This window comes from Anolis sagrei, chromosome 2 (genome assembly GCF_037176765.1).
Source record: "Anolis sagrei isolate rAnoSag1 chromosome 2, rAnoSag1.mat, whole genome shotgun sequence".
In the NCBI taxonomy this organism is placed as follows: domain Eukaryota; kingdom Metazoa; phylum Chordata; class Lepidosauria; order Squamata; family Dactyloidae; genus Anolis; species Anolis sagrei.
In genome coordinates, this window is record NC_090022.1 from 156,629,481 (window position 1) to 156,657,036 (window position 27,556).

At 40.4% G+C, this 27,556-nt stretch overlaps 1 protein-coding gene across 1 annotated transcript; it reads right to left on the reverse strand.

The window, feature by feature from the left end:
- Positions 1-763: 763 nt before the first annotated feature.
- CHRNB3 (cholinergic receptor nicotinic beta 3 subunit) lies at positions 764-27,063 on the reverse strand. The gene is made up of 6 exons (XM_060763695.2): positions 26,664-27,063; positions 19,704-19,855; positions 17,960-18,004; positions 6,352-6,461; positions 4,337-5,210; positions 764-1,135 (listed from the first exon to the last, which is right to left on the reverse strand). Exons 1-6 carry the CDS (start codon positions 26,716-26,718, stop codon positions 1,001-1,003), a joined length of 1,371 nt encoding a protein of 456 aa, XP_060619678.2. The 5' UTR covers positions 26,719-27,063; the 3' UTR covers positions 764-1,000.
- Positions 27,064-27,556: the final 493 nt, after the last annotated feature.

The following is a 27,556-nucleotide window of genomic DNA, read 5'->3' on the forward strand; positions in this document are numbered from 1 at the left end:
TTACATAAATTAAACATTCTTTTTTTAAAAAAATAGTGAAACAAATACATAAAGATATCAAACTTCAGTAGATCATTTTCATTAAATGGAATATTTATATCTGAGTGAAGAAATCAGAATATTAATTATGATTGAATAAAACTTGATGTGCATCTTTATCGATTAATGTTTTTGGCCAATGATCTTAGAAAATTTTCCCAGTACCAGTGGGTTATTGCTAAATAGATAATTTTGGTGAAACTGAGACAAAAATAAAACCTTAAAAGTAGTATGTATCTATATCTACCCACCACAGACAAACTCTAGATAGTTGAATTTTCTCCTCTTGGGTTTTCTGGGGGGGGGGGGGGGGTTCAGCCATAGTTGTATGGAAACTAAGTACAAGTTATTTTTTCCCAGGGAATCCCCAGAAAATTTCACAGGTTTTACTAATTCTTTGGAGGAAATCCAGGGCTATTGAAATGACTGGTGAGAAAAGGGCAACCCTCTAAATATTGTTGGACTACAACTCATGCTGGGCAGACCAGCTGGAGTTGTAGTCCAACAATCATCTGGAGGTCCACGGGTTCTTCCATGCCCATAGTATAAATGGGCATAAAACCAATATCATTTTAGCTGAGATATTTCTAGTTTATGTGCTTATGATATATAGGTCTATATATACCATATATAGGTATATTTCTTCTGGTGCATCTTAGGTACCTACAAAACTAACAAACATGGACATTGAACTCTTCATGTGTGCAACCATTCAAAAGTGCAATCCTGTACACATCTAAGTATGCTTAATTCCCTAGTAAGTTGAATGGGACTTACTCTCAGGACAACAGGCACAAGATTCAGCCTTAAAACTTTATCAGGGTAAACACTGATTTCCTACAAATGGCAGTGACATTTTGAGTCTTCTCAGTAGGTATTTGGACATTAGTGAAAGATCAGCTTTGGCACTCTGCTTCCATCCTTCCGTTAAGCAGATTTGCACATAGGAAGACAACATGATCTACAAACCACTGTGCAACCACATCTTCAATGCAGGAGTAAATATGAGAACAGAGCCCATCACAGATACCACCAAAAATAGCCACAGGAAGATGCGATCAAGAACCTGAGCAACAAACTTCCAGTCTTGTACGACCTAGAAAAGAAAAGGTAGACATGGGTTTATTGGGTTTTTCCTTATTCCAGGGTTGGAGAATTTGTAACCCTTCATATCTTGTTAAAATGTAGGTCCCAGATCTTTCCACCACTGGCTATGTTGGCTATGACTGGTGAGAGTTGCATCCAAACAACATCTGGAGGCCCACACTGACATGGGATATTCAAAAATTTTGCACACTGAAAAACTATAATTGAATGTAATTGAAAAATTAATTAGAAACAAGTGATTTGGTGTGATGGGATAAGAGGTGTCAGTTCTGGTTTCTCAGTTCAAGATCCACCACCATCTGCATCCATATAGCTCCCCGGTGCCTTTTGGGTGCTGCCTCCTATGGGTCTGCTGGGTATATAAGGCATGTAGATGCCCATAAACACACCCCACCCCAAGGTAGCCATTAGCTGGCCCTGATGCAATAAATAGCACATGTGAGACACTTTGGCTTAATAGTCTATGTCTAAATTCAATTTGGATCAATTCAACTAAACCTAGGTCTAGTTTAAATGGTGAATTTTAAACTTGAATCTTATGTTTAATCTTTGCTCTGTATTTTAATATGTATTTTGTGTAAATATGTTTTAATATGTGCTTTAAAATCTGTATTTTAATATTTTAAGTAATGTTTTTAGATGAATGTGTGTTTTAGCAATGTTGCAGCCTACCTCGAGACATGAGGAGAGGTGGGCAAATACATTATTATTATTATTATTATTATTATTATTATTATTATTGATTGGACAATTTCCCAGTGGTTCAATAGATCTACTCTACCTGTGATGAACAATTGGATTTAGGCTTGAGTGCTGTTATGTCTGTGTGAGTGATTTAGTTCTTACTATTTCAGATACAATAGCAGACAATTAACCCATGAAATGTGATATAATATACTGTGTGTGAATGTGCCTCCGAAGTGTCTGTCAACTCACGGCAATGCCATGCATTTCACAGGATTTTCTTAGGCAAGGGACACTGAAAGGTAGTTTTGCTGGTTCTTTCCTTCCTACATCACCTAGCATTCATTGGCCATTTCCTATTCAAGTACTAGACAGGACTGACCCTGATTTGATACTAAGATCAGATGGCATCTGGTGATTTTAGAGTATTTAAGCAGACCTCATTGCCTAAATTAGATATGAGCTTCTGGGATGACAGTAGGCAGAGGCCAATCTCACCCTTTCTCATGCAACATGAAGGCCATACCATGCCCCCGAAGTGATGTGACATCCTTGAGACTGCCCTATTTGGCTGATTTTGGCTGTTTTGTGAGGACTTGGGAGATGCTAGGACCTTTAGAGCCCAGAAAAAAATAACATGGGGTCTCAGAGGGAAATCTCATAGGCTGCAAAATGTGGCTCAGGACTCTACATGCAGCTCATGGGTCACACTTTCTTCACAGTGACCTATATCAATAAACAGAAACTGTGCTCTCCAAGAATTTGTGTACTAGTGCTCTGCTGAGGTGCAAATTTACATATGTTAAAGATCAGATTTGCATCATCAATCAAAAAAGAACTTTCAGGAGAAATTTTAGTTAATAATTTAAATTAGGACAGTTTCTTGATTATTTAACTCAACAGTTTAAATTATCTTGGCTGATATCAAGCATTTTCTCAGAAATGAGTAACAAATTTTGACTCATGTTTAGTCTTATTTTTTCCAATCCAAATAAAACATATTCCTTTCAGAGTAAGCCATCATGTTCTGATCATTCTGGTAGTGTTGTCTACCACTCCATCTGTGCTAAGGAGTTGATTAATTCTAATGACCACATTTGTAACGATAAGCACTGTCAACAGTTTGGACGAGCTATTTAAGGGACTAAAGCCCATGTAGAGACATGAAATTCATTAATGTGTGTGATCATAAGAGAGAGAGAAGCCATAACATATCACATACTGCGTTGGAAGATTGAGCAGTTCTATTAGCCTTAGTCTATTTGAGGGGTTGGTAACAAGAAAATAAATATGGGTCGAACAGAAGGTAAGACATGGTTAAGCAAAAGATTTGGGGCAGTTCTAATGGATAATTTAGGACCAGGTCACGGATGGACATCACAGGTTCTCTTCCCAGTTTTGGTAGTTCTCATTGTGACTCTCGTTGCCACCGAACCTACCAAATTAAGTGGCATAGTATCCACATTTGTGATTCCAAACTGTCCTCTTGGGTAGCTTACACATTGTTCTAAAGCAGAATTTTACCCTGGAAGTATGCCTTAAAATATGTTGTCCACTCCCCTTGCACATGTATTTAAGTGATGCTTCCTGCTGCCACACCAATATATTTTGACAGCAGAGACAGGGGTATGACCTATAAAACCCTGTACGGTTCCGGTCCAGTGTATCTGTCCGAACGTATCTCCCGCTACGTCCCACCTCGGAGTTTGAGATCATCTGGGGAGGCCCTGCTCTTGACCCCACCACTCTCACAAGTGAGACTGGTGGGGACGAGGAGCAGGGCTTTCTCAGTGGTGGCCCCTCACCTGTGGAACTCACTCCCCGGGGAAATCAGAGCATCACCATCCCTCCTCTCCTTCAGGAGGAGGGTGAAGACTTGGTTATGGGACCAGGCCTTTGGGCAACCAGGCAATTAAAGACCAGCAGGATGATTAAATGGTATTAAAAGCAGATCTATGAGACAGCAAACACTGACAATGTAAGGGAAGAATTAGGTTTGTATTGATTTTATTGATTTTATTGATTTTATTGGAATAATGTATGAAGCTGTTGGTAACTGTGAATTTATTGTAATTTTGTGATGATTGTTGTGATGCAGGCATCTAATCGTGCCTTTACTGTGTAAGCCGCCCTGGGTCCCCTTCGGGGTGAGAAGGGTGGGGTAAAAGAAGCCCAAATAAATAAATAAATAAATAAATATGACCCCTGCCACATCAGACAAGGATGAATGGGTTGCAACTTGTTCAGATTCCCTGTAATTGCTCGTTTCTTGACTAAGTAAATTCTGGATGCAGGAAGTCTTGGCCCGATTCTTCAACATTTCTTAAATTCTTAACCATGAAGTACTTTCAAAGGATCACCTTACACCAATTTGTTATGCTTTAACAACTGTAAGATCCTGAGTGTGTATGCTTGTTTACAAAAGTTAAAACACATTAGCTGACCATCATGATTCTCACCTGAAAAGACTAGATTGAAATCAGTCCATGTTTGACCTCTAACATACCTGCCTGATGAAGTGTTCTTTTTTAACATGCCTGGAGATATACTTGATGGAATCGGCAGCCTTTTCCAAGAATGCAATCACGACTTTTTCTCCGTCTTTGAAATGTTTATGTTTATGTTTTCTCGCCAGCTTTTGTTTCAGCGTTCCTTCGGGATCGGAGAAGGAAAAGCGATCGACGTGCCCTTTCATGCAGAGCAGCCTGGGGAGTTTCTGCAAGAAAAGCCTTTTCACCCAGGGAGCCATCGGATGGTAGGTTGAGGAAGAGCGATGGTGCACGTTAATTACAAAAATCGTGACGATGATCGACAGCGTGACAAAAATCATAATGAACAACAAGTACTCGCCAATCAAGGGTATGACTTTGGAAGACGAAGGGATAATTTCTTCAATGACTAAGAGGAAAACAGTGAGGGAGACCAAAACAGAGGTTGAGAGTGAAAGTTTCTCTCCCTCATCCGAAGGCAAGTAAAACACCAGCACTGTTAAAAATGACAACCCCAGGCATGGGACTATTAAAAAGAGAGTGTAAAAGAGTGGCAGGCGCCTGAGAACAAAAGAATAGGTTATGAAAGGGTAAGAATACAGTCCATCTTTTCGGTTTCCTTTCATTCCCTTTGCATTCAGGATTTCCCATTCCCCATTATCAAAGAAATCTGTCCTGTCCACGTTTTCGTCGACTAGGATTAAGTCAACCATGTTGCCATCGTAAGTCCATGATCCGAATTTCATTGAACAGTTCTGCCTGTCAAATGGGAAGAAGGTCACATCCATAGTGCACGAACTTTTGTAACTGGCTGGAGGTGTCCAGACGACTATCCCGTTGTATTTGATAATTGCTTTTGTCATCAGTGAACCTTCAAAGCGCCCATCAGCACTGGAAAAGGGAGTTGGGAAGTTATAAATATTTTTGAATCATATTTCAAGCTGGCTAGTTCATTTGTTTTTGTTTTTTTTTCTCTCCCTAATCATCATCATCATCGTCATCTTTAGGTTGCTGTAAGTTTTTATGGCCTTTTTCTAGAGGCATTCTCTCCTGACGTTTTGTCTGCATCTATGGCAAGCATCCTCAGAGGTAGTGAGACAAGCATCCTCACCTCACTACCTCTGAGGATGCTTGCCATAGATGCAGGCGAAACGTCAGGAGAGAATGCCTCTAGAACATGGCCATATAGCCCAAAAAAACTTACAGCAACCTAGTGATTCCAGCCATGAAAGCCTTCAACAATACATCATCTTTATTTGTACCCCACCACCATCTCCCCAAAGGGACTTGGGGCAGCTCACAGAAGCACTCCAACTGCCATATGCAGACAACAATACATAAGTATAAATACAGTGACATAAGTATAATCAACAGCACATAAAAATCTCATTAATAAAATTATAAAAAATTGAAAAACATAAAATTCCTAAAACACAGTGGAACCTGCCGGCTGGTTATCTGTCATAACAATCAATCAAAGTGTGGGCCAGTACTATCAATGATTCCTCACATTGACCATTACTCAGTATCAAAGTCCTGTCTGAAGAGCCATGTTTTTATACTCACCGGGAATACCTGAAGAGAAGGGACTAATCTAATTTCCCTAGTTTTGATAAGAATTATGCTATGGCTCTGGGCATCAGTCTTCCAATCCCTACTCAGCCATAGAAACCCACTGGGCAACCTTGGACAGCTCACACTATCTCAGCCTCAGAAGGAGGCAAAGGACACCCCCTTCCCTGAACCAACCTTGTCCTGTGATAGGTTTATCCTAGAATCACCATAAGTCAGAAATGATGTGAAGGCCCACAACAGCAACAACAATCTTTGGTAATAAGAGATAAGTATCCAATTGTGGACAATATGTAATTAATTACATTTATCAAGCTTTAACATCAATCTCTTCTGAACACAGTCATGTAGAACATCTTGTGTATCTCAGCTCCGGGAACTCAGATATAAAGGACAGCCAGGCTTCAAGCTTTAAGGACAAAACAAATAGTGGTTTGTGTGCAAGAATTCTTATACTCACTTTTCAAATAAAACAATATCTGGAAGCCAGAGAGATTCCGATGGGACCCGAATGGCAGTGATCCCACCATAGTCTTCAGGGTTCCAGCACAACTTGTTGTCAATCCACTCCTGTAATAATCCACAAAAGCAGCTAAATTGCAGTGTCATAATTACAGCAGAAAAATCAGCTATAGAAGTGATTCAAACCATGGTCATATGGTTGATGAAAATCATGCAAGGTACACAAAAAAGCATTTTTTACAGATTGAGCATCTCTGATTGAGAATTATGAAACCTGAAATTATTGCAAAATTGTCCACATAAGATAATGACAGCTTGGCTTTCTGATGATTGGACACAAACCTTGTTTCATGCAGAAAGTTATTGAAATATTGTATATAAGTTTACCTCCAGGAAACTTATATACAATATATACAAACCTGAGCCCTGCCACATGCACAATGGAGGACCTTCTTACGGCAATGCCAGAGGCACTCCAAGTGGCCAGATACTGGTCAAAGGACATTTAATCAACTACCAAGTTTGCAAAATCTGTGTTTTTTTATCTGTTTGTTTTGTTCTGTTAGAAATGTAATACAATGGTATGGTTGCTGATGACACGATAAATAAATAAATAACCTCCTGTGTGTGAGGTATATATGAAACAAAATTGAATTTTGTGCTTATACTTGCATCCTTTCTCCAAGCTACATCATGCAATTTTGCCAAATCCAGATCTGAAATCTCAAAACTTTTGGTCCCAAGCATATTGGAAAAGGGATGTTCAACCTGTATGCGCTGAATCATTTATATGGCTCAAACCTCAATGTAACCAGCTTAGGTCTTAGAAATGCTAAGGCTCCTGTAAAGCAAACTTCAGATGGATTTGGAGTATAATTTCCATAATCCCCATGAAGGATTTGAGGGGTTATGGGAATTATAACCCAAATGCATCTGAAAAGTTGGGAAAGGTTGTCCCAGATAGAGTAAGCTCCTCCAAATGGGACATGTGTTATCAGGAGGTTGCAAGAATTTTTTGCTGTAGTACTCAGGGTTTTTGAAAGATTCAAAAGACATTTGTCCTGGCATTAGCTGTGACATTATTCTTACCCTCAAGTGAGTTTCTTGTTTAATTCTCTTCTTCCTTTTTCTTGTACGTTTTTTAAAGCCATGGTGCTATAGTGCATTAGCGAAACAAACAATGCAATGGAACTTCTGAATTGCCTTCAGTTGTGAGGGGACCATTGGAAATGTCTGTGTGTTTTAAGTGCCTTTAAAAGCAGCTTGGTCTCTGCAAACATTAGCAAGTGATAGTAATTATTTTTGTCTCATACAAAGTCTCCTGTGTTGATTTCATATGTGTGTGTGTGCCTTCAAGTTGCTTGTCAACCTACGATGACCCCATTAATTTTGCAAGGTTTTCTTAGGCAAGCAATACTCAGAGCTGGTTTTGACAGTTCTTTCCTTTGAAATATAGCCTAAAGCACCAATACTTGATTGGTGGTCTCCCAGTCGAGTACTGGTGCTTAGGGTATAGATTTAGCCACCCAGAAAACAAACAAAACAAAGACTGGCCAAATTGTTTTCTTTCCCCTGATTCAATGTTGACTTCATACTGCAGTGCATGACTCAAACTATCTCAGCATGACAACTTGCTTACCGTAATAAAAAGAAAAGAGCGTAGCTCTCCATTTATATCTATTATTTATAAGTTTTAAGGTTGCCCTGTGGGAAGGCGAGAGAAGAATGAGCATGCTACCTAAAATCAATGCCGGCAACAAAAGCATCTTCCTGCATAGAATTCAGGCACAGGACTCATAAAACCTACGTCCTCTTTGCAACTGCCTCGTGCTCTTTATTATTTCTGGAGTACCTGAGGAATTTTCACAGAACCTTCTTTGTGTTGCACTTGTGCCATGTGTTGTAAAACTGAAAAGAAATTAAATACTCAATTCTGAATACACTTTCCTTCCATACCAACATCTCTACAAATGCGGTGAATCTTAGAATCATGAGTGATTTTTTAATATACTGTATTTCTTTGATTCTAAGATATGCTTTCCCACCTATATAAACATTACTAAAAATGAAGTGCATCTGAAAATTGTGGGTGCTTTTTGAAATATAAATAAAGGTGGGTGTTTTTCTGTAGGTGGTACTGAACTTACTGTGCATCTCATAATCGATGGCATCTAAGAATTGATGAAATACAGTATATATAGCTTTTTCAGTTGATGGTACTTAAATTAGTGTGCAACTTACAATTGATGGTGACTTAGAATCAAAATTGATTAGAATTTATGGTGACTTAGAATCCTCACTACCTCTGAGGATGCTTGCCATAGATGCAGGCGAAACGTCAGGAGAGAGTGCCTTTAGACCATGGCCATATAGCCCGAAAAAACCTACAACAACCCAGTGATTCCAGCCATGAAAGCCTTCAACAATACTTAGAATCAAATATGGTACACACACCTCTCTTCCCCGTCTGTTTCCAACAGCAAGACAGACAGCAATCTCATGACATTCTCATAACTCTATTATTTCAGTTTACTTTTAATGGCTCTATCCTATGGAATCCTAGGATTGGCAATTCAGGGAAGGTCATTTAGAACTTTTAGCCAGAGAGCTCTGGTGCCTCACCAGACTACAAATCCCAAAATTCTATAGGATGCAACCAAGACAGTAATGAGACATAATTACATACCACCTCATCATACCTCTGGCAGCCAGCTGTGCTTCGCTTCACTGGTGAGCACGTAGTGTGTGTGGCTCCCCCCCCCCCCTCCCATAGACTGTATGGCAACACAGGAGCTCTCCCATGTTGCCCTGCTGGTGGCATGTGCTGGCTCCACCTCACTTCACCCACGGAGCTGGCATGGCATTATGTGATGGGAGCCAGCCAGCTTCATGGGTGATCTGTGCTAAAGTCAGCACGTACTGCCAATTTTAGCCCAATGTGATGAGATCCCTAGAGCTGTTCCTCCACATTTGTAGGTCAGTTTTTGTGGATTTGATTATTTGGTAATGGTAGGAATGGGAAATCTAGGGAACAGATTTGATTAATATAGTTCACTTAGGTATCTCTATATCAGTGCAACTCCATGACCAACATCTGCTGTACATTGACTGAAGAATTGAGCTGGAGGATCTAGATTTTTTTAAAAAAGTTGTTATTATTATTATTATTTGTATACGTCCCAAAGAAAAAGAAAACCAAGAAGGCAAAATGGTTGTCTGCTGAGACACTGGAAGTAGCCCAAGAAAGGAGGAAAGCAAAAGGAAACAGGGATAAGGGGAGATATGCCCAGTTAAATGCGCAATTCCAGAGGTTAGCCAGAAGAGACAAGGAACTATTTTTAAACAAGCAATGCATGGAAGTGGAAGAAGACAACAGAATAGGAAGGACAAGAGACCTCTTCCAGAAAATTAGAAACATTGGAGGTAAATTTCAGGCAAAAATTGGTATGATAAGAAACAAAGATGGCAGGGACCTAACAGAAGCTGAAGAGATCAAGAGAAGGTGGCGAGATTATACAGAAGATCTGTATAGGAAGGATAACAATATCGAGGATAGCTTTGACGGTGTGGTGAATGAATTAGAACCAGACATCCTGAGGAGTGAGGTTGAATGGGCCTTAAGAAGCATTGCTAACAACAAGGCAGCAGGAGACGACGGGATCCCAGCTGAACTGTTTAAAATCTTAAAAGATGATGCTGTCAAGGTGATGCATGCCATATGCCAGCAAATATGGAAAACACAAGAATGGCCATCAGACTGGAAAAAATCAACTTACATCCCCATACCAAAAAAGGGAAATGCGAAAGACTGCTCCAACTTCCGTACAGTGGCCCTTATTTCTCATGCCAGTAAGGTAATGCTCAAGATCCTGCAAGGAAGACTCCAGCAATACATGGAGCGAGAGTTGCCAGATGTTCAAGCTGGGTTTAGAAAAGGCAGAGGAACGAGAGACCAGATTGCCAATATCCGCTGGATAATGGAGAAAGGCAGGGAGTTTCAGAAAAACATATACTTCTGCTTCATTGACTATTCTAAAGCCTTTGACTGTGTGGATCATAATAAATTGTGGCAAGTTCTTGGTGGGATGGGCATACCAAGCCACCTTGTCTCTCTCCTGAGGAATCTGTACAAGGACCAAGTCGCAACAGTAAGAACTGACCACGGAACAACAGACTGGTTCAAGATTGGGAAAGGCGTACGGCAAGGCTGCATACTCTCACCCAACCTTTTTAACTTGTATGCAGAACACATCATGCGATGTGCGGGGCTTGATGAATGCAAAGCTGGGGTGAAAATTGCTGGAAGAAACATTAACAACCTCAGATATGCAGATGACACCACTCTGATGGCCGAAAGCGAGGAGGAGCTGAGGAGCCTTCTAATCAAGGTGAAAGAAGAAAGCGCAAAAGCCGGGTTGCAGCTGAACATCAAAAAAACCAAGATTATGGCAACAAGAATGATTGACAACTGGAAAATAGTGGATGCCGTGACAGACTTTGTATTTCTAGGTGCAAAGATTACTGCAGATGCAGACTGTGGCCAGGAAATCAGAAGACGCTTACTTCTTGGGAGGAGAGCAATGTCCAGTCTCGATAAAATAGTAAAGAGTAGAGACATCAGACTGGCAACAAAGATCCGCCTAGTCCAAGCCATGGTATTCCCTGTAGTAACCTACGGATGTGAGAGCTGGACCTTAGGGAAGGCTGAGCGAAGGAAGATCGATGCTTTTGAGCTGTGGTGCTGGAGGAAAGTGCTGAGAGTGCCTTGGACTGCGAGAAGATCCAACCAGTCCATTCTCCAGGAAATAAAGCCCGGCTGCTCACTGGAAGGAAGGATACTAGAGACAAAGTTGAAGTACTTTGGCCACATCATGAGGAGACAGCAAAGCCTAGAGAAAACAAATATGCTGGGGAAAGTGGAAGGCAAAAGGAAGAGGGGCCGACCTAGGGCAAGATGGATGGATGGCATCCTTGAAGTGACTGGACTGACCTTGAAGGAGCTGGGGGTGGTGGCGGCCGACAGGGAGCTCTGGCGTGGGCTGGTCCACGAGGTCACGAAGTCGGAGACGACTGAACGAATGAACAACAACAACAATTATTATTATTATTTGAAACACAACAAGATGAGTCCACAGCAGACACACTGCTGGCTGTTGAATTGGATCACACGTCGGACACTTCCCAAGTGTCTAGGACTGTGTGATGTATCGGCAAATAACGCGTGCAGATCCCAGTAAGGTGGCCTTCTGCAGCTGGCAGCTGGTAATTTTGTCAGCGCTGATTGTATTAAGTGCAGGCCAAGGTCTTTAGGCACTGCATCCAGTGTGCCAATCACCACTGGGACCATCTTTACTGGCTGTGCCAGAGTCTTTGCAGTTCGATTTTTAAATCCTCACATCGTGTCAGCTTTTCCAGTTGTTTCTCTGTAATCCTGCTGTAACCTGGGATTATTGTTGTTGTTGTTGTTGTTATTATTATTATTATTATTATTATTATTATTATTATTATTATTAGAGGAGACTATGTGCCCCTAATCCTAGTGAATGTGAAGGGCTGATTGTAGTATGAAAAAGTCTCTAATCCTATACAGGCAGTCTCTGAGTTAGAAACATATGACTTACAAACAATTCATAGTTAAGAACGGTGGTGAGACAACGGAGAGTGAGAGAAATCTACCCCTTGGAAGAGAATTTCACTCCTAAAAGAGTTATTGTGGTGAAAAGGTGTCTCCTGAAGCTGTATCACCAATCCTTGTTTCCACACAAGTCCAATTAGAAAGTGAGGTGAAATCCTCTGAACAGGAGCACAGACATCAAAACAAACACTGCTTCCCTTTGCTATTCAAAGCTTGTATGGGTGTGCGTGTGTGTGTGGCTGGAGTTACACGTTTAAAGGTACCTGTTCCAAATTACATACAAATTCAATTTAACAACAAACCTACAGAACTTATCTTGCTCATAACTTGGGGACTGCCGGTACTAGCTTATTTACAAATAAGCCCCATGTCCCCTTCTCTTAAATGATCTTCAGAACCTCTTTCTGCCCACCTACTGTTCCTTGGCTTTCACAAAAGACTCCTCTGCAATACAAACACACACCATTTTTAAGAAGTGTGTTTGCTTTAGGGTTGCCGATTCAGGATCATCTCAGGCCTAGAGACAGCCTATGGTGATGACATCAAGCATTGTGCACAACGTTATTAACCACAGTTGCTCACAGCTTGCCATTCAAACTCATGCACACGCATACGTTCTATTTCAAAATTAAGATAAAAATCTTAACTTAAAGGAATGTCCCAGATCAAAGTAAAATTCACTTAGGAGACAGGAGATAAGGAATATTTATTCTAGCCTACTTGTTCAACTTGTTTCTAGCCAGAAGGAGGATACAGAGCAGAGTGGAAAATGAAACTAGGTACCATAATGACTGAAAGGGTGCTGGGGGGTGGGGAGAGATAACGTAGTAAATATATTAGATGTCTAGAGCATCATTGCAAGTTCTAGCAAGAAATCAATTAAGCCTTGCTAATTAAAATTTGCACCCACCCTTTTCTTATTGCCTATAACCGACCCCACCCAAACTGGAGAAATTGCACCCTTATTATCCAGTTAGAGCTGGCCTATGAGGGCCTTGGCCAGGCGTTGAGATGGTGGACAGAAGATACTGGATATACTCATGTATACGTCTAGAAAGTATGGTAAAAAACTTATCCATGGGTCAATATAAATATTGTATCTTAGCTCTTGGCAAAAATGGAATTATTCCTTCCTCTGAGTAAGTGGCTTAGGCTGTCTCAAGAAGACTTAAAAGAAGCACTGATCTATATTCTCCCCACCATGACACCACTTTTGACCTTTTTGAATGCCAGGATGGGAAAATGGGGCCAGCGCCACTTGTGCTTTCTCCATTCCATGGAATATTTATTTATTTATTTATTTATTTATTTATTTATTTATTTATCTATCGTGTCAGGAGCAACCAGACAGTTGTATTACATTTTTAACAAAACAAACAAACAGACAGACAGACAAAACACAAAGTTTGCAAGCTTGGTAGATGATTAAATGTCCTTTGACCAGTATCTGATCACTTGGAGTGCCTCTGGTGTTGCCACAAGGAGGTCCTCCATTGTGCATGTAGCAGGGCTCAGGTTGCATTGCAGCAGGTGGTCAGTGGTTTGCTCTTCTCCACACTCGCATGTGGTGGATTCCACTTTGTGGCCCCATTTCTCAAGGTTGGCTCTGCATCTCGTGGTGCCAGAGCGCAGTCTGTTCAGCGCCTTCCAAGTCGCCCAGTTTTCTGTGTGCCCAGGGGGGAGTCTCTCATTTGGTATCAGCCATTGATTGAGGTTCTGGGTTTGAGCCTGCCACTTTTGGACTCTCGCTTGCTATGGTGTTCCAGCGGGTGTCTCTGTAGATCTTAGAAAACTATTTCTTGATTTAAGTCGTTGATGTGCTGGCTGATACACAAACAAGGGATGAACTGGAGATGTCACTGCCTTGGTCCTTTCACTATTGGCTGCTACTTCCCAGCGGATGTCCATGGAATGAACCTTGACTTATAAATGAGGTTGACTTATACACAAATATATACAGTACTTGGAGTTCGATTTGAGGTTCAGAAATGGCAAGAGAGGAAAAGAGTGAAGTCACCCTCCCTCCCCACTTAAATCCTCACCCTCAAGTGTTCTTTTTACATACATATTGGAGTGCTGTAACATAGATTTACACACAGTGTATAGTTGGGCCCTTAGTCTTTTAATTCCATTTGGCAATTCCTAGTTAAGCTGCTCTGTATAATGTATGAAAGCATTCTTCCTCCTCTTTGATGCTTACACGCTTTGGTTACTAATAATCAATTATAGCCTGTGAGTATATGATGTGTGCTTAATCCTCTCCACTGCTTTTCCTTATGCCACTTTCTCCATGACCTCTGAATTTGTTTTTGTGCTACATTGTTCATCTTGGAAGATCGCAAAGAGTACAAAAAAAATTGGAATTACATGGGTAAACTGTTTTCATTGTTCAATGGATCTAGGTTTTGATTGTTCAAGGGTTGGTATTTTTCATAATTTGATTGAAAATTATTTCTCTCCCCATCAAAAAAAAAAGATGTTGTGATATAGATCAGGATAGAAATATGTTAATAACAAGCTTGCTAACAGGAATGGCACTCAGGGAGCACACAATTCCTCTGTTGTACCAGCTCCACCGGCTGCCTGTTTGTTCCTGGGCACAATTCAAAGTGCTGGCTTTAGCCTATAAAGCCCTAAATGGTTTCAACTTACCTATCCAAACGTATCTCTCCTTATGAACCATCTAGTTCTTTAAGATCTTCTGGGGAGGCCCTGCTCTCTGCCCTGCCTTCCTCGCAGATGCATCTGGCAAGGATGAAACACAGGGCCTTCTCAGCAGTGGCCCCTCGAACACCTTGCCTAGAGATATAAGATCAGCTCCCTCCCTCTTGACTTTTCGAAAAAAGGTGAAAACCTGGCTTTTTGAGCAGGCCTATATGGAATCATAGGACTACTTGATAACACAATGAAATAATGAGTTGACATGGAGACACTCACGATAAGGCTTTGTGAGGTTTTTATATTTTTATATCATATGTTATTGTTTTTTAAAAGAATTTAATGATTGTTTTTACTTGTTATAATTGTTGAGGCATCGAATTGATGCCAATCTGTGAACTGCTCCGAGTCGTCTCTGGGCTGAGAGGGGCAGTATATAAAAATGGCAAATAAATAAATAAATAATAGTAATCATGGCTAGTCTACACCTATTCCAAGGATTCCCCTCAATATGTGAACCTAGGAATTCCTAGGAATGTGCTGTTTGCCACAAAAGCTAATCCTGTTGAAAGCCTCTCTCATTTCTCCGGAGGATGACAATATAGGATCCCTGTCCTTTTTTGTATCTAGCAAACCTAGAGCAGCCCATAAAAAAAGAAGTTGAAGCAGCACCACTTGCAGCCAAGAGTTTCAGACTGTGTGTAAGAAACAAACAAGAAGCAGTTACGTGATTCAGATGGGGGTGGAAAATGCCTTTCTACATTGACTGAAGGAAGCTCAAGGCTACTGAATGACATTACTAATCACTCCTGTGTCCTCCAAGACAGAATTAATAGTCCCCGAGGGCTGCCATAGCCTGCTTTGCCAACAGAGTGAGCAAAGGGTACTCTTACATGCCCAGTCCTGCAGCACAAATCACAAAGAAAGGGAGCATTTCTTTTACTTGGAATGCCAATGGTCCATCTTAGCCCCAACTCAGCAAGCCTATAGCCAGGAATTTGGAGATGTCTGTGGAAAGCTTTATCAAGCCTTATCGCACCAACCCATTGTTTGGCATCGTTTCACTGAGAAAGCTTTTCCCGCATCTTGGAAAGCTAGCAAGAACACAATGTTATATTTTGCACCATCATAGCAGTGCCCGTTCAGTGGCATTTGTTTTCATAGATGCCTTTTCGTATCTATGAAAACAGCCTTGACCTCACTCTCTTTCCTCCCCCTTCTTTCCCATGATATGATGCTGTTGCCATTGAGCATCCATACATCCAAAACCAACACCATCCCTTACCAGGAAGCTACTCTTGTGTGAGTGCATTGCTCTGCTATCCTACCACAATCATGTCTTGTAAATACTTTTCACCCAGAAAGCCATTCTAAGATAGATCAAGGAACATATTCCGACGGGAATCTGAATATACACCACTTTTTTTTTTACATTTTTTCCAAGACCTATCACTTGCCTGGTTCTGCTTTCATATATTTTTGAGTGTTTATGTGTACGTGATATTTCTGTTCAATTCATAGCATAAATGCAGTACTAATGTATTGTGATGTCAGTTATTTTTTAAATAAATAATCTTTATTGAGAATTTTCCTTAAAATCAATTCAAATCCTTAAAAGGAAAAGAAAAAAAGAAGAGAAAAAAGTGAGAAATAGAAAAATATAATATTGTGATCTCAGTTATGTGGTGGTTTGCAGTGGTGTCTTTAAATCGAATCTGGATTACCATCCTACTGAAAAGTAAACGAAACACACTATCTGAAGTGAAGTAAGATTAAAGTAAAGCTTAAGATAAATTGTAAAAAAAAACAAAGTTATTTGGTGTCATTTTGTGGAAGTTATTTAAGGGTAGCTTTAGATTTCAACAGAATTTTAATAAGACTTAGAAGTGTCACACTTTTCCCACAAACAGTCAGCAATAGATTGTTTTCATACTGGGCCATTTGGTAGTATAGTCAGCTCTCCATGTTCACTGGTCACAGGACCACCATGGAATTGAAAACGTGAATAATTTAACCTGAGAAATCACCTCTCTAGGAATTTCTGGATCTTCTAGCACAACTCTGTTGTCAGCTTCTATTGGAAACTGACCACAGAATTGCAATGGAGGACACAGAGGTTCCATTAAAGTCAAAAATGAAAATGAAGGGATGACTTTAGAATATTGTCTGCCTGTCTTTGTCTCATTATATTTTTTAGATGTAAAAGCACTGGAGAATGACTTAAGAAAACAACAAATGAAATTTCAAGGCAGTGGTTGACATCTCCCATCTAGCCCTGAGTCAACTGTATGGATGAAGCCTACTCTAAAATGCTCAAATCATAGAGTAGTCAAGTTAAAGCAAATGTCATTGTTCTGCTAAACAAAGAGAAAATGCATGGCAGTCAAAGGAAGAGGCCTTCCCTGTGTGGTGCAACCCACCTTCTGTGTCAATTTCCTTCACAGAAACCAGCAGTTGTCGGTCCAGCCTCTGCACTTAACAGAGTCCCAAAGCAGTAGGTGTGGCTCACATCTCTTGAATGAGGAAAAAATTAGCCTGATGCAAACTCTTTTAATGGGTGAATGTGCTCATTTGTTGCAATCCATTTCTATGAAGCTTGTTTATTTGTTTGTTTTTTGTTTGTTTTATTTATTTACAGTATTTCTATACCGCTTTTCTCACCCCTAGGGGGACTCAAAGCGGTTTAGAGATGTTTGTGCATGTTGAACAAAATCTGACTGCAGGATTCTCAAAGACACTTACTGTAGCTTGTGGGAATATGTGTAGTGTTCAATCATAATAGTAATCATCATCATCATCATCATCATCATCATCATCATCATCAGTTTCCCCAAAATTTCGACAAGGCCTAGTGGGCTTTTTTCTCAGTTATATTAATGGGAGAATGCTGTCCAGTTTGGGCACATGCTACACATTCTCTAAAGATATGCCATCCTGAGAAATCTCACTAGTACTGGTCATGTTGGCTTGAGTAACTCAGAGTAACTCAGAAGCATAGTTTGGAAAATGTTGTGTTAGAAGTCATTTTCCGCCATGCATGCATATGCTGCTTTACAGATTTACTAAACCTATTTACATAGACAATCAATCAACATTATCCTCAAGTCATAACCCATCAGACCATAGTATCTGGGATGCAAGCCAGCTTATATCCACTGAGGTCAATGGGGCTATATTTCCTTTAATTCAAGAACCCCTGTCTCCATACTGTTGTAAAATATTTACAAGACACCATCAAAATTGTAGACTCTTGGCAATCATGAGGTATTCAAAACAAAATCTTTAAAACAAAATTGTGCCATTTATATTTTACCTGTTTTAGCCACACATTGGTTGTCATCAGCTGATTCTTTTCATCCTATGGAAAGGGAGATAAGAAGTCTTCAGTTTCTTCTGAAGGAAACAAAACTTCCCATCATCTGCTCAGCCTAAGAGGACACTATGCTTTCAAAGCTGTCCAGAAAGTCCTATTTCCCATGAGAGTTCCTATATGAGCTGAGTTATTAAACTAACCAACCCTTTAATGATACACCTGGTTCAGTTAACATTGCTATTTGTATTTAATGGTGGGAAGAGATGTGTAGCCCTACTTAGCAATTACTAAGAAAGCTCTTTCGCTTGAGTTACATCCAGTGAAAGTTGTTCTTAAGCCTTTTATGGCTGCACGACTGAAAAGGAGCCAGCTGTTTGGGTTTTGCCTTACAGTGTGGTTATCTCATGACTCGAGGCTAATACAGAACCAATAGGGATGAACACATCTTCCCTATATGTCTTTTTGTTTTAAAAAAGAAGATGGGGGCAGTAAACTCTTCCTGTCCCAATCCTTTCTGATAAAATGAGCAGGCAAATGGGCTACAAGAATGGTAGGGTGAATGCTGGGACTACCCTGGTTGCTCTGTTCTGCTCCCATTTAAGCCATTTCTCACTAGGCACTGACCAGTAAAATAGTTCCAGACAAAAGTACTTGCCACCGTCTTTGTCTACCAGAGTTCTTCTTTGACCCAGAAGGATGTAAAACAGGTAGAGACAAGGCTGCAGTAAACTCAGGGTGCTTCCAGACAGAACACAAATCCATGCCGACGCGGGTATAAAAAACCCACTTTGGTGCGGATTTGAGTTTCCTCTCCGCTCAAAAAATCCAGACTTTCCTGGGGATGGGGTGTATTAAAATTGAGATGGCATGCATCTCAAGGTACATTTACCCTTAAAGGTTAAGGAAAATGTACCTGGCCACTATAAGTTCCCTCCTCATGTCCTCCTGGCATGAGGAAATGAGATGCCAGGAGAGCAGGGTGAGCAGGGATCCCGCCTCCCAGTCTCCTGGCTTGTCATTTCCTCATGGCAGGAGGACACGAGGAGGGAACTTATGGTGGCCAGGTACATTTTACTTAACTCTTAGGGGTAAATTTGAAGCTGGGGGGGGGGGAGAGTGGGTGCCATCCCACACTTTTGGACTCTGGGTAGTCCCAGGATGACCTGGAAGTGAGTCCCCACAGGCCCCTAGGTAATTTTCAACGGTAAGCAAACAGTATTTTGCCCCCCCCCCCCCCCCCACCAATCGCTGATATATATTTTCTGTTCGTCGTGGGAGTTCTGTGTGCCATATTTGGTTCAATTTCATCATTGGTAGAGTTCAGAATGCTCTTTGATTGTAGGTGAACTATACATCCCAGTAACTCCAACTCGCATATGTCAAGGTCTATTTTCCTCCAAGAGTGCCTCAAGAGCGCCCCTGGGCAAAATCAACTGTACTGCAAATGCTTACTTTGCGTAATGGGTTGAGCCGCCCCTGCCAATACCCCATTAGACCCAGGCCTTTCAGGTTAATTCAGTTTTACCAGAGGCCTCGTTTGGATGACCGCAGTAAAAACTGAGACAGGTTCCAGGATATGGGCCTGTCTGGATGGGCCCTCAAAGTAGGGCCAGAGTTGTTCTCTAATTGTTTTTCTAGTTGGAGAGTCAACCATCCCAGCTGCATATACCCTCCACCCCCAGCTCTGGCCTAATTCAGCTCCGATGGAATAAGGGAGACATGCCAGATCAAACCAAAAACCTACCACATCTACCAGCTGGGATATCTTCAATCCAAAGTAGACCTTAATAGTATCGTTGGAATGTCTCACTGGTCTGATCCATTTCTGATAACCGCGAAATAAGTGCCGTAAAAGTGCATCTTCATTCTCAGCAAATGAGCTGAATACAGTGAAAGCTGAAAGGAGGGCAAGAGAATAAGGAGGAAAATGAGAATCAATGTCGAGATATTATCCAAATACAGTAAAATCAAAATCCATGGAAAAACTCAGTAGACTTTTGCCACAAGCTTTAATTTTCCTCTGTGGCCATAAGAAGAATGATAGCAGAGGACCTAACCCTAACCCATTACACCACACCATTATAAATAGCAAATACCAGATGTCATGAATGTAATGTTAGATAACCAGTATAGCTAATTATATCCAAATCTGGTGCAGAAGTACTTGGCTATAATATTATGATTCCAAACTGGATCAAGATTAAGTGGTGTAAAGCTAAAGGGGAAGAAAAGTGAGGAAGGTATTAAGCCAGCAAAAGAGAGCTTTTTTCATAAGCCGTAGAAAATGAAGAAATGTGTTTGAGTTATACCATTTGATGTAATCATTGTGAGGAGTTGGAGGATTTTAAAAATGCATGAGATGTATTAGAGAAGCATCCCAAAGGCATTAATCCTTTGGTTCAAAAATAAATTGAAGGGAGAGAAGAAGGGGGAAAAAGATGACTGTCCTGTGCTGATAAGTGTTGTAATAATTAAGAGGCACAGAAAAAGATCGAAATAATAACAATGTGTTCTTAATATTCTCTTCTGTTTAGGACTAACTATTCAGTGCCGGCAATATCCTGCCCACAATAGGAATCTAAAATGGAGTATTTCTAGCCTTGCAACCAGCTAATAATGTCATCAGCTTTTTTTATCCAGAATTTTATAAATAACTGTGCATTTAAAATCCACTGTGTACAGACTGGTCCATCTTCAAATCACTACACCAGAAACTCTGACATATAAGAAGGTTGTGGTATTGTGCTAATGGATATTGTTTAATAAGCCAGAAGGGCTGATCCATTAATGCTGTTAAAGATATTACCCAATGGAAACAACATATGCAGATGGTTCGGAGAAGTGCATCCCCTTTTGCAAGGAGTTTTTGTTTTGGACCGAGCTCGTTGAACAAGGTGTCATCTATACGAGGATAACTTTGAATATCATAGATATTCAATGTTATGGAGGGCATAGAAAAATGCGGAAAGAAGTGTTCTCTCTGGACATCTAGCAGAAGTGTATGATCAATTTCCACTAGAATTTCCACTATAAGCTCACTCTGCTATAAATGATTACCCTTCCAACATGTTATAGGTATAAATAGAAAATATGCCTAGTAACTATTGGTATGTATATTCCGACTGCAGTCCCTCATTTCTTTTAAAACCCTATACCAGATACATCCTACTTTGTTCATGCCCAGTGTTTATTTTTTTAATTTTAAATTATTACGTTTGGCCCGGCCATAGGTTTTTAAATCCTTGTGTGCTATTGTTTATTGTTTATATGCGATTTATATTAATTGTATTGTATTTATTGTTTTTGTTTATATTGATGTGTTGTTGGGCTTGGCCTCATGTAAGCCAATCCAAGTACCTTGGGGAGATGGTGACGGGGTATAAATAAGGCTTTATTATTATTATTATTATTATTATTATTATTATTATTTTGGCAGAGAATCGTTCCTATTAATCCTCTCTCATCCCACTTTTTCCAGCTTCTTTTAAAATGCCGTAGTTAATAATATTTATTTATTTACAGCTTTTATATTCCGCGCTTCTCAGGGCGGATTACAGTGTACACATATATGGCAAACATTCCATGCCAATTTTTGACATACAAACACATACGGACATATAAAGTGGCTATTTAACTTTTTCTGGCCACCAGGGGAGCTGTCGCTTTCATCATCCATCTACGACACTGATGAAGCACTTCCGCATTCCCCGCATGCTTCCCCGCTGGAATGCTTTGCTGGAGTCTTCTTTATGGCCTCATAAATCAGTTAATTTTGCCTCCCCACACTTTAAGGTGGTACCTTATTTTCCTACTTGACAGATGCAACTGTCTTTCGGGTTGCAAAGGTTGACAACAGGCTATGTGTTATAATGTAATAATGATAATAATAATAATAATAATAATAATAATACTTTATTTGCATTCAGCCCAATTCCAGCATATTTAGACACAAAGGCAAACATTCAATGCCTCAAAATAATGATACACAGATAAAGGTAAAGGCTTCCCCTTTCATCCCCAGCTCTGTGAGGTGGTGCTCATCTCCATTTCTAAGCCAGCATTGTCCATAGATGCCTCCAAAGTCACATGGCTAGCATGACTGAATGGAGAGCCATCTACTCCCCACCGATGTAATACCTATTGATCTACTCACATGTTTTAAAACTGCTAGATTGGCAGAAGCTGGGGCTAACAGTGGAAGCTCACCCTGACCCGTGGATTTGAACCACCAACCTTCTGGTCAGCAAGTTCAACAACTCTGCTGTTTAACTCATTGCACAACCACAGCCCCTTGCTCTCCACTTTCCCTTTTGCTCTTAGGTTACTTCAGTTACTACAAATTGATTTCAATGAGCAAATGTAGTTTTTCCTCAATTGAGTCAGCTGAGGAGGAGAGGAAAGGCAGATTCTTGCCCTTCCCTGTCAACTCAGACAAAAGGAAAATAGCTGGCTTGTGTGTTGAGGCTTTCTTAATAATATTTTTTCCATCTTAAATTCAGATGTTGCTTGGTCATATGTCTGCTGGTTTCATCTGTGAAATGCTGGAACGTTTCTTAAGTCCAAACCAGGACTTAAGAAAAATATTTCTGAAGTGGGAAAGTGCTTCCATGGAAATGTTATTGACCATTTTCAGAATGAACTGAAATTGCACCCTGAGCTCAAATTTCCCTTCTGCCATAACTTCATTAGATGCATTAAGCAAGTCAGTATTCCTCTGCTTCACTCCTTCCCTGAGGCTGAGTGCATATGGGGTCATAAGACTGCCATATTTACAAAGGATTAAAGAGATAACGTATGTGAAATGTTTGCAGGCATTAAAAGTACACTATAACTGCTAAGTGTTGCCACTATGAGAAATTGCATGGCACAGTCACTTTAATGTTGGAAAAGGAAAGTGGTAGACCAAGGTTCGAATCCGTACTCAGCCATCATGGACACCCACTAGGTTTTTTGTGGGTGTGTGAGATAGAGAGAGAAGTGAATTGGAGTCACTTCTGGTGTGAGAGAATTGGCCATCTGCAAGGATGCTGCTCAGGGGATGCCCAGTTGTGTTACCATCCTTTGGGAGGCTTCTCTCGTGTCCTTGCATGGGAAGCTGGGGCTGACAAACAGGCACTCACCCCATCTCACAGATTCGAACCATGACCTTCAGGTCTTTAGGTCAGCAGTTCCACTGGCACAAGGGTTTAACTCATTGCACCATCATAGCTCTAGATGACCTTAGGTAAGTCACACACTCTCAGCCTAAGAAAAATGCAAGGGCAAACCCTTCTGAACAATTTTGGCAAGAAACCCCCATGGTAGATTTGTTTAGGTCTACTCTAAGTCAGCAATGATTCTAAGATTCACAATATTAGCATTACCACTATTATCTGTATAGATGACAACACATGTTTCTCCAGAGACATGCCCCACTAGTTTCAATGGGATTAATTCTCAGGAAAGTAAGTATTTAGAATTTCAAACACAAGGAGCATTCTGTAACCTCTGGAATAACTGTGTTGTATTTTGTAGTTAATGTTTGTTTGTTTGTTTTGAGACCAGGGCTTCTGAAACCTTTTCCACTTGCAACCTCTTTCCAATGGGACCCCAGGTATGTAAGTATATAAAATAGGTATAAAAAGCAAACATTTACTAAGAGTAAATCAGCATTTGCAAGGCTTGCAAAGAGGACAGATGTTCCTTTTTATGAAGTATAGCTGAAGCATATCCTGCAGAGTCTCCACAGTAAACACTGCACGCTGTTGCTAACAAATTTGTGTAAATGTCTAAAACAGTCAGTAGGTGACATTCAGAAACCTTTTACTATTGCCAAACTTTTCATGACCCCAACATTGAGCTAAGAGGACCCCATTTGGGATCAGGACCCACTGTTTAAGAAGCAGTGTTTTAGACCACTGGTGGACAACACTCAATTTATGGGACTCATATGAACCCCATCCATTTTGTGGGTCCCCTATAGATCCTATACATCTACAGGCCCTTACAGACAGACCCTATATCCTAGGATCTGATCCCAGGTTTTCAGTTTATGCCAGATCTGGAAGTGCGGACTCATATAATCCAGTTTAAAGCAGAAAACTGGGATCAGATCCTGTGATATGGGGCCTGTCTGGAAGGGCCCTATGATTCCTAGATATCAGGTCCCAGATCCTCTTCTCCAGTTTTCTGGGCAGAGGAGAAATCACAAGGTGAGAGCACTGCCTTCCAAATTATACACCTCTGTTAGTTCTTAGTAGCAGCCACTGCAGAGAGTTTAATGTGGAAAATGTAGCCTAGAAAACTTTCGTTAATTGAACTATAATGTCCATGTGCTTTTGAAAATAATGTTAAAAGTGTTAAAAAATAAAACTGCACAAATCTGCCACTCATTTAGTGCAGAGCTTGGAAAACTTAATTTCCAACTAGAGTCCTGTAATATTTTCACATTTCTTAGATCTGGTGTTTCTTATTTGAATTACATGTGCTGAAAATTGTGGTTGGTGCTTAATGTATTGTGTTTAAACACGTGAGCAGAAGGTATCTCTAGATCTCAGATTTTGATCTAGGATGCTGCTGACCTGATAACGCAAGTCGGGGGAAAAGTACATTATATTATTAAAATGTATTAAAATGTATTAAAAACTGGGTTCCTTCTCTAAGGCCCGTCGCAAACTAGGTTCCTGCGAGAGAAAACCTTGCTCGCATGTCCCTGACGTCATGAGCCTGCGCCTCTCTCCCCGCCCCTTTCTCCGTCCCTTTCTCTTTGCGAGCGTGGTTTTTCCTTTGCTAGGGCAGCATTGCCCGCATTTTCTCTCAGTTGAATTCTGCCAACTGAGAGAAAATGCGGGCAATGCTGCCCTAGCAGAGGAAAAACCACGCTCGCAAAGAGAAAGGGGCGGAGAAAGGGGCGGGGAGAGAGGCGGAGTCTCGTGACGTCAGGGACATGCGAGCAAGGTTTTCTCTCGCAGGAACCTAGTTTGCGACGGGCCTAAGAGCACAATTTTTTCCTTACAAATCAGATAGAAATTTGCCTTTGTTTACAAGCATTTGCCCATATGACAAAGTTTGTTTACAAGCATTTGATCGATATGACAAAGTACCTATGTTGTTAGTAATAATAATAATAATAATAATAATAATAATAATAGATCATCGATGTCGCAATCCCAGGTGACAATAGGATTGCAGGGAAACAACTGGAAAAGCTGACACGATATGAGGATTTAAAGATGGAACTGCAAAGAATCTGGCACAAACCAGTCAAGGTGATCCCAGTGGTGATCGGCTCACTGGGTACAGTGCCTAAAGACCTTGGCCTGCACTTAAACACAATCGTCGCTGACAAAATTACCATCTGCCAGTTGCAGAAGGCCACTTTACTGGCATCTGCACACATTATTTGCCGATACATCACACAGTCCTAGACACTTGGGAAGTGTCTGACGTGTGATCCAATTCAACAGCCAGCTGAATGTCTGCTGTGAACGCATATTGTTGTGTTTCAAATAACAATTATTATTATTATTATTATTATTATTATTATTTTATATCCCGCCATCTCTCCACAGAGGACTCAGGGCTGTAAAACTACATATAAAATTAAACCAAAATCTATGGGACAGAAGGGATGCTGTTTACATCCTGTGTCTACAAACACTCATCCCAAAGTAATCCGCAATGAAAATAAATGGGATTTATATCTCAGTAAACTCACCGGGAGATTGGTCTGTAAGCTTTCAGCTCTCTCTTTCTCACAAGGCAATTTAACTTGTAAAAGTCTGCCTTGGGGCTTCCTAATACTCAAAGGGGAAACATGGGAAAGTATTATATCCTCCCAGGCTTTTTGTTAAGTGGTGGAGGAAATGGGGACAAAAAAAGAATTAAAAATAAATAGAGAACATTTTGGGAAGTTTTGGGAAGCCAACTCACAGGTAGTTAATAATAGGCATTCAGTAAAAGAGAAAAACTGATAGGTATCATATTTGACTATTTCTGCTTAAAGCTAGATATTTCTACTAGCCTGACTAAACCTTCTTGTGTCTCCATTTAAGGAAAAGCAAACCTCCTTCACTCTCAAAAAATCTGATCCCTGACAGCTGGGGCTTTGAGAAGAAAACAAGGATGCACATTAGGACTGTATTTATCCTTCAATACCCTTGCTTCTCTTCCTCCTCAGTGTTTCTTCACCTAAATTTAGGATGCAACTCAATATGATTTGTTTCGGAGTAGTTCAAGCATGGGATAGGATTGCACTTGCAATCTGTCTTTTGCTGATATTTTCTACGGAACGCACTGTGTATACTGCCTATGTGAGATAAATCAACCACAAACTCCAGTTGTTTTATTATTAGTTGTTGTGTGCTGAAATGAAAGTGAAGGTTATAATATCGCAATTATTCAAAGTCTTTTCAGAGAGGAAATACTTGCTCGGAAGATGAAGTCCAAGACAGTATCACCAAAGTGAGCTGAGAACTACTAAGTATAGATTGTAGGGTTTTTTTTAGTGTGTGTATAGGTCCTTCTTTTTCTCTCTCTCTTTATATATGCACACACAAGCGCATACTCACACAACACATTAAGTATTTCAAATAAGCTTCCCCAGTAAGACCCAGTGAGCTTATTTTTTGCACACAAACACATCAGTGTGTGGTTGCGAGTAGTCTTGAGAGCTGCCACATTTTTTCCTGGTTGTATATTTAACTTGGAAAAAAATTGCACCTACCTGAATTGCGAGCACAAAGAAGGAGAGAGACTGTAATAACATCTAGCACCCCCATTATCGCAGCCACATTTCGTGCTGGATGTCTTGATCTTCAGAGGCAAACCATTTCCATCTGAGAACCCAGTTACAGCGAAACAATACTAAACCAGGAGGGCTAATAGGCTGGGAACAAGGAGAATCGCTTTTGAGCCTTATCTTGCACCACTGTGAAGCTTCTTAAAGTACACTTCATTGATTTTCGGTCAGCTGTCACAGGCTGCAAGCCAAAGAGGAGAAAAAACATACACACAAAAATAATCCCTGGGTCCTAAACTCTGCCTTGTTTGTCCAATACTCAGGACACTATTCAGAGCTAAAGTTATGTGACTTCAAAGAACACCTAAGAGAGAAAACCAAGTGGGAACCTACACTCAGGACCTACACTCCATTTCTGAGACTATTTGAGGATGATTTCGAAGGGGTCCCATCAGATGATGTTTGCCCCATCCCGTCAGTATTCTGTCGGAATCCGTCTGCAAAGGGTCCAGGAGCGGATTATTTGCTGATGGAATTCTAATCATGTTTTTTGAAATACTACGGATTATTCCAATGCTGAAACACTACTTTTGTGTGTGATAGGAGAATCTATATACATCCCATCTTTAGTAAAAGGCGAAAGATTTATACAATCACATATATGATTTATATGTGCTGGTCAATGACCGAAATAAATATTTTTGACAGTTTTTTTTACATCCCATCAGCAATGATACTTTTTAAAAGGTCATAGGGTGATATAGCGGGTGTTTTGAATGGATTTGGTGTGAGGAGTTAAAGTGCGCATTTTCAAATCATAAGAATTGCAATATTCAGATGTGATGAGATGAGTATGTATCCCATCTCGATACAGTATG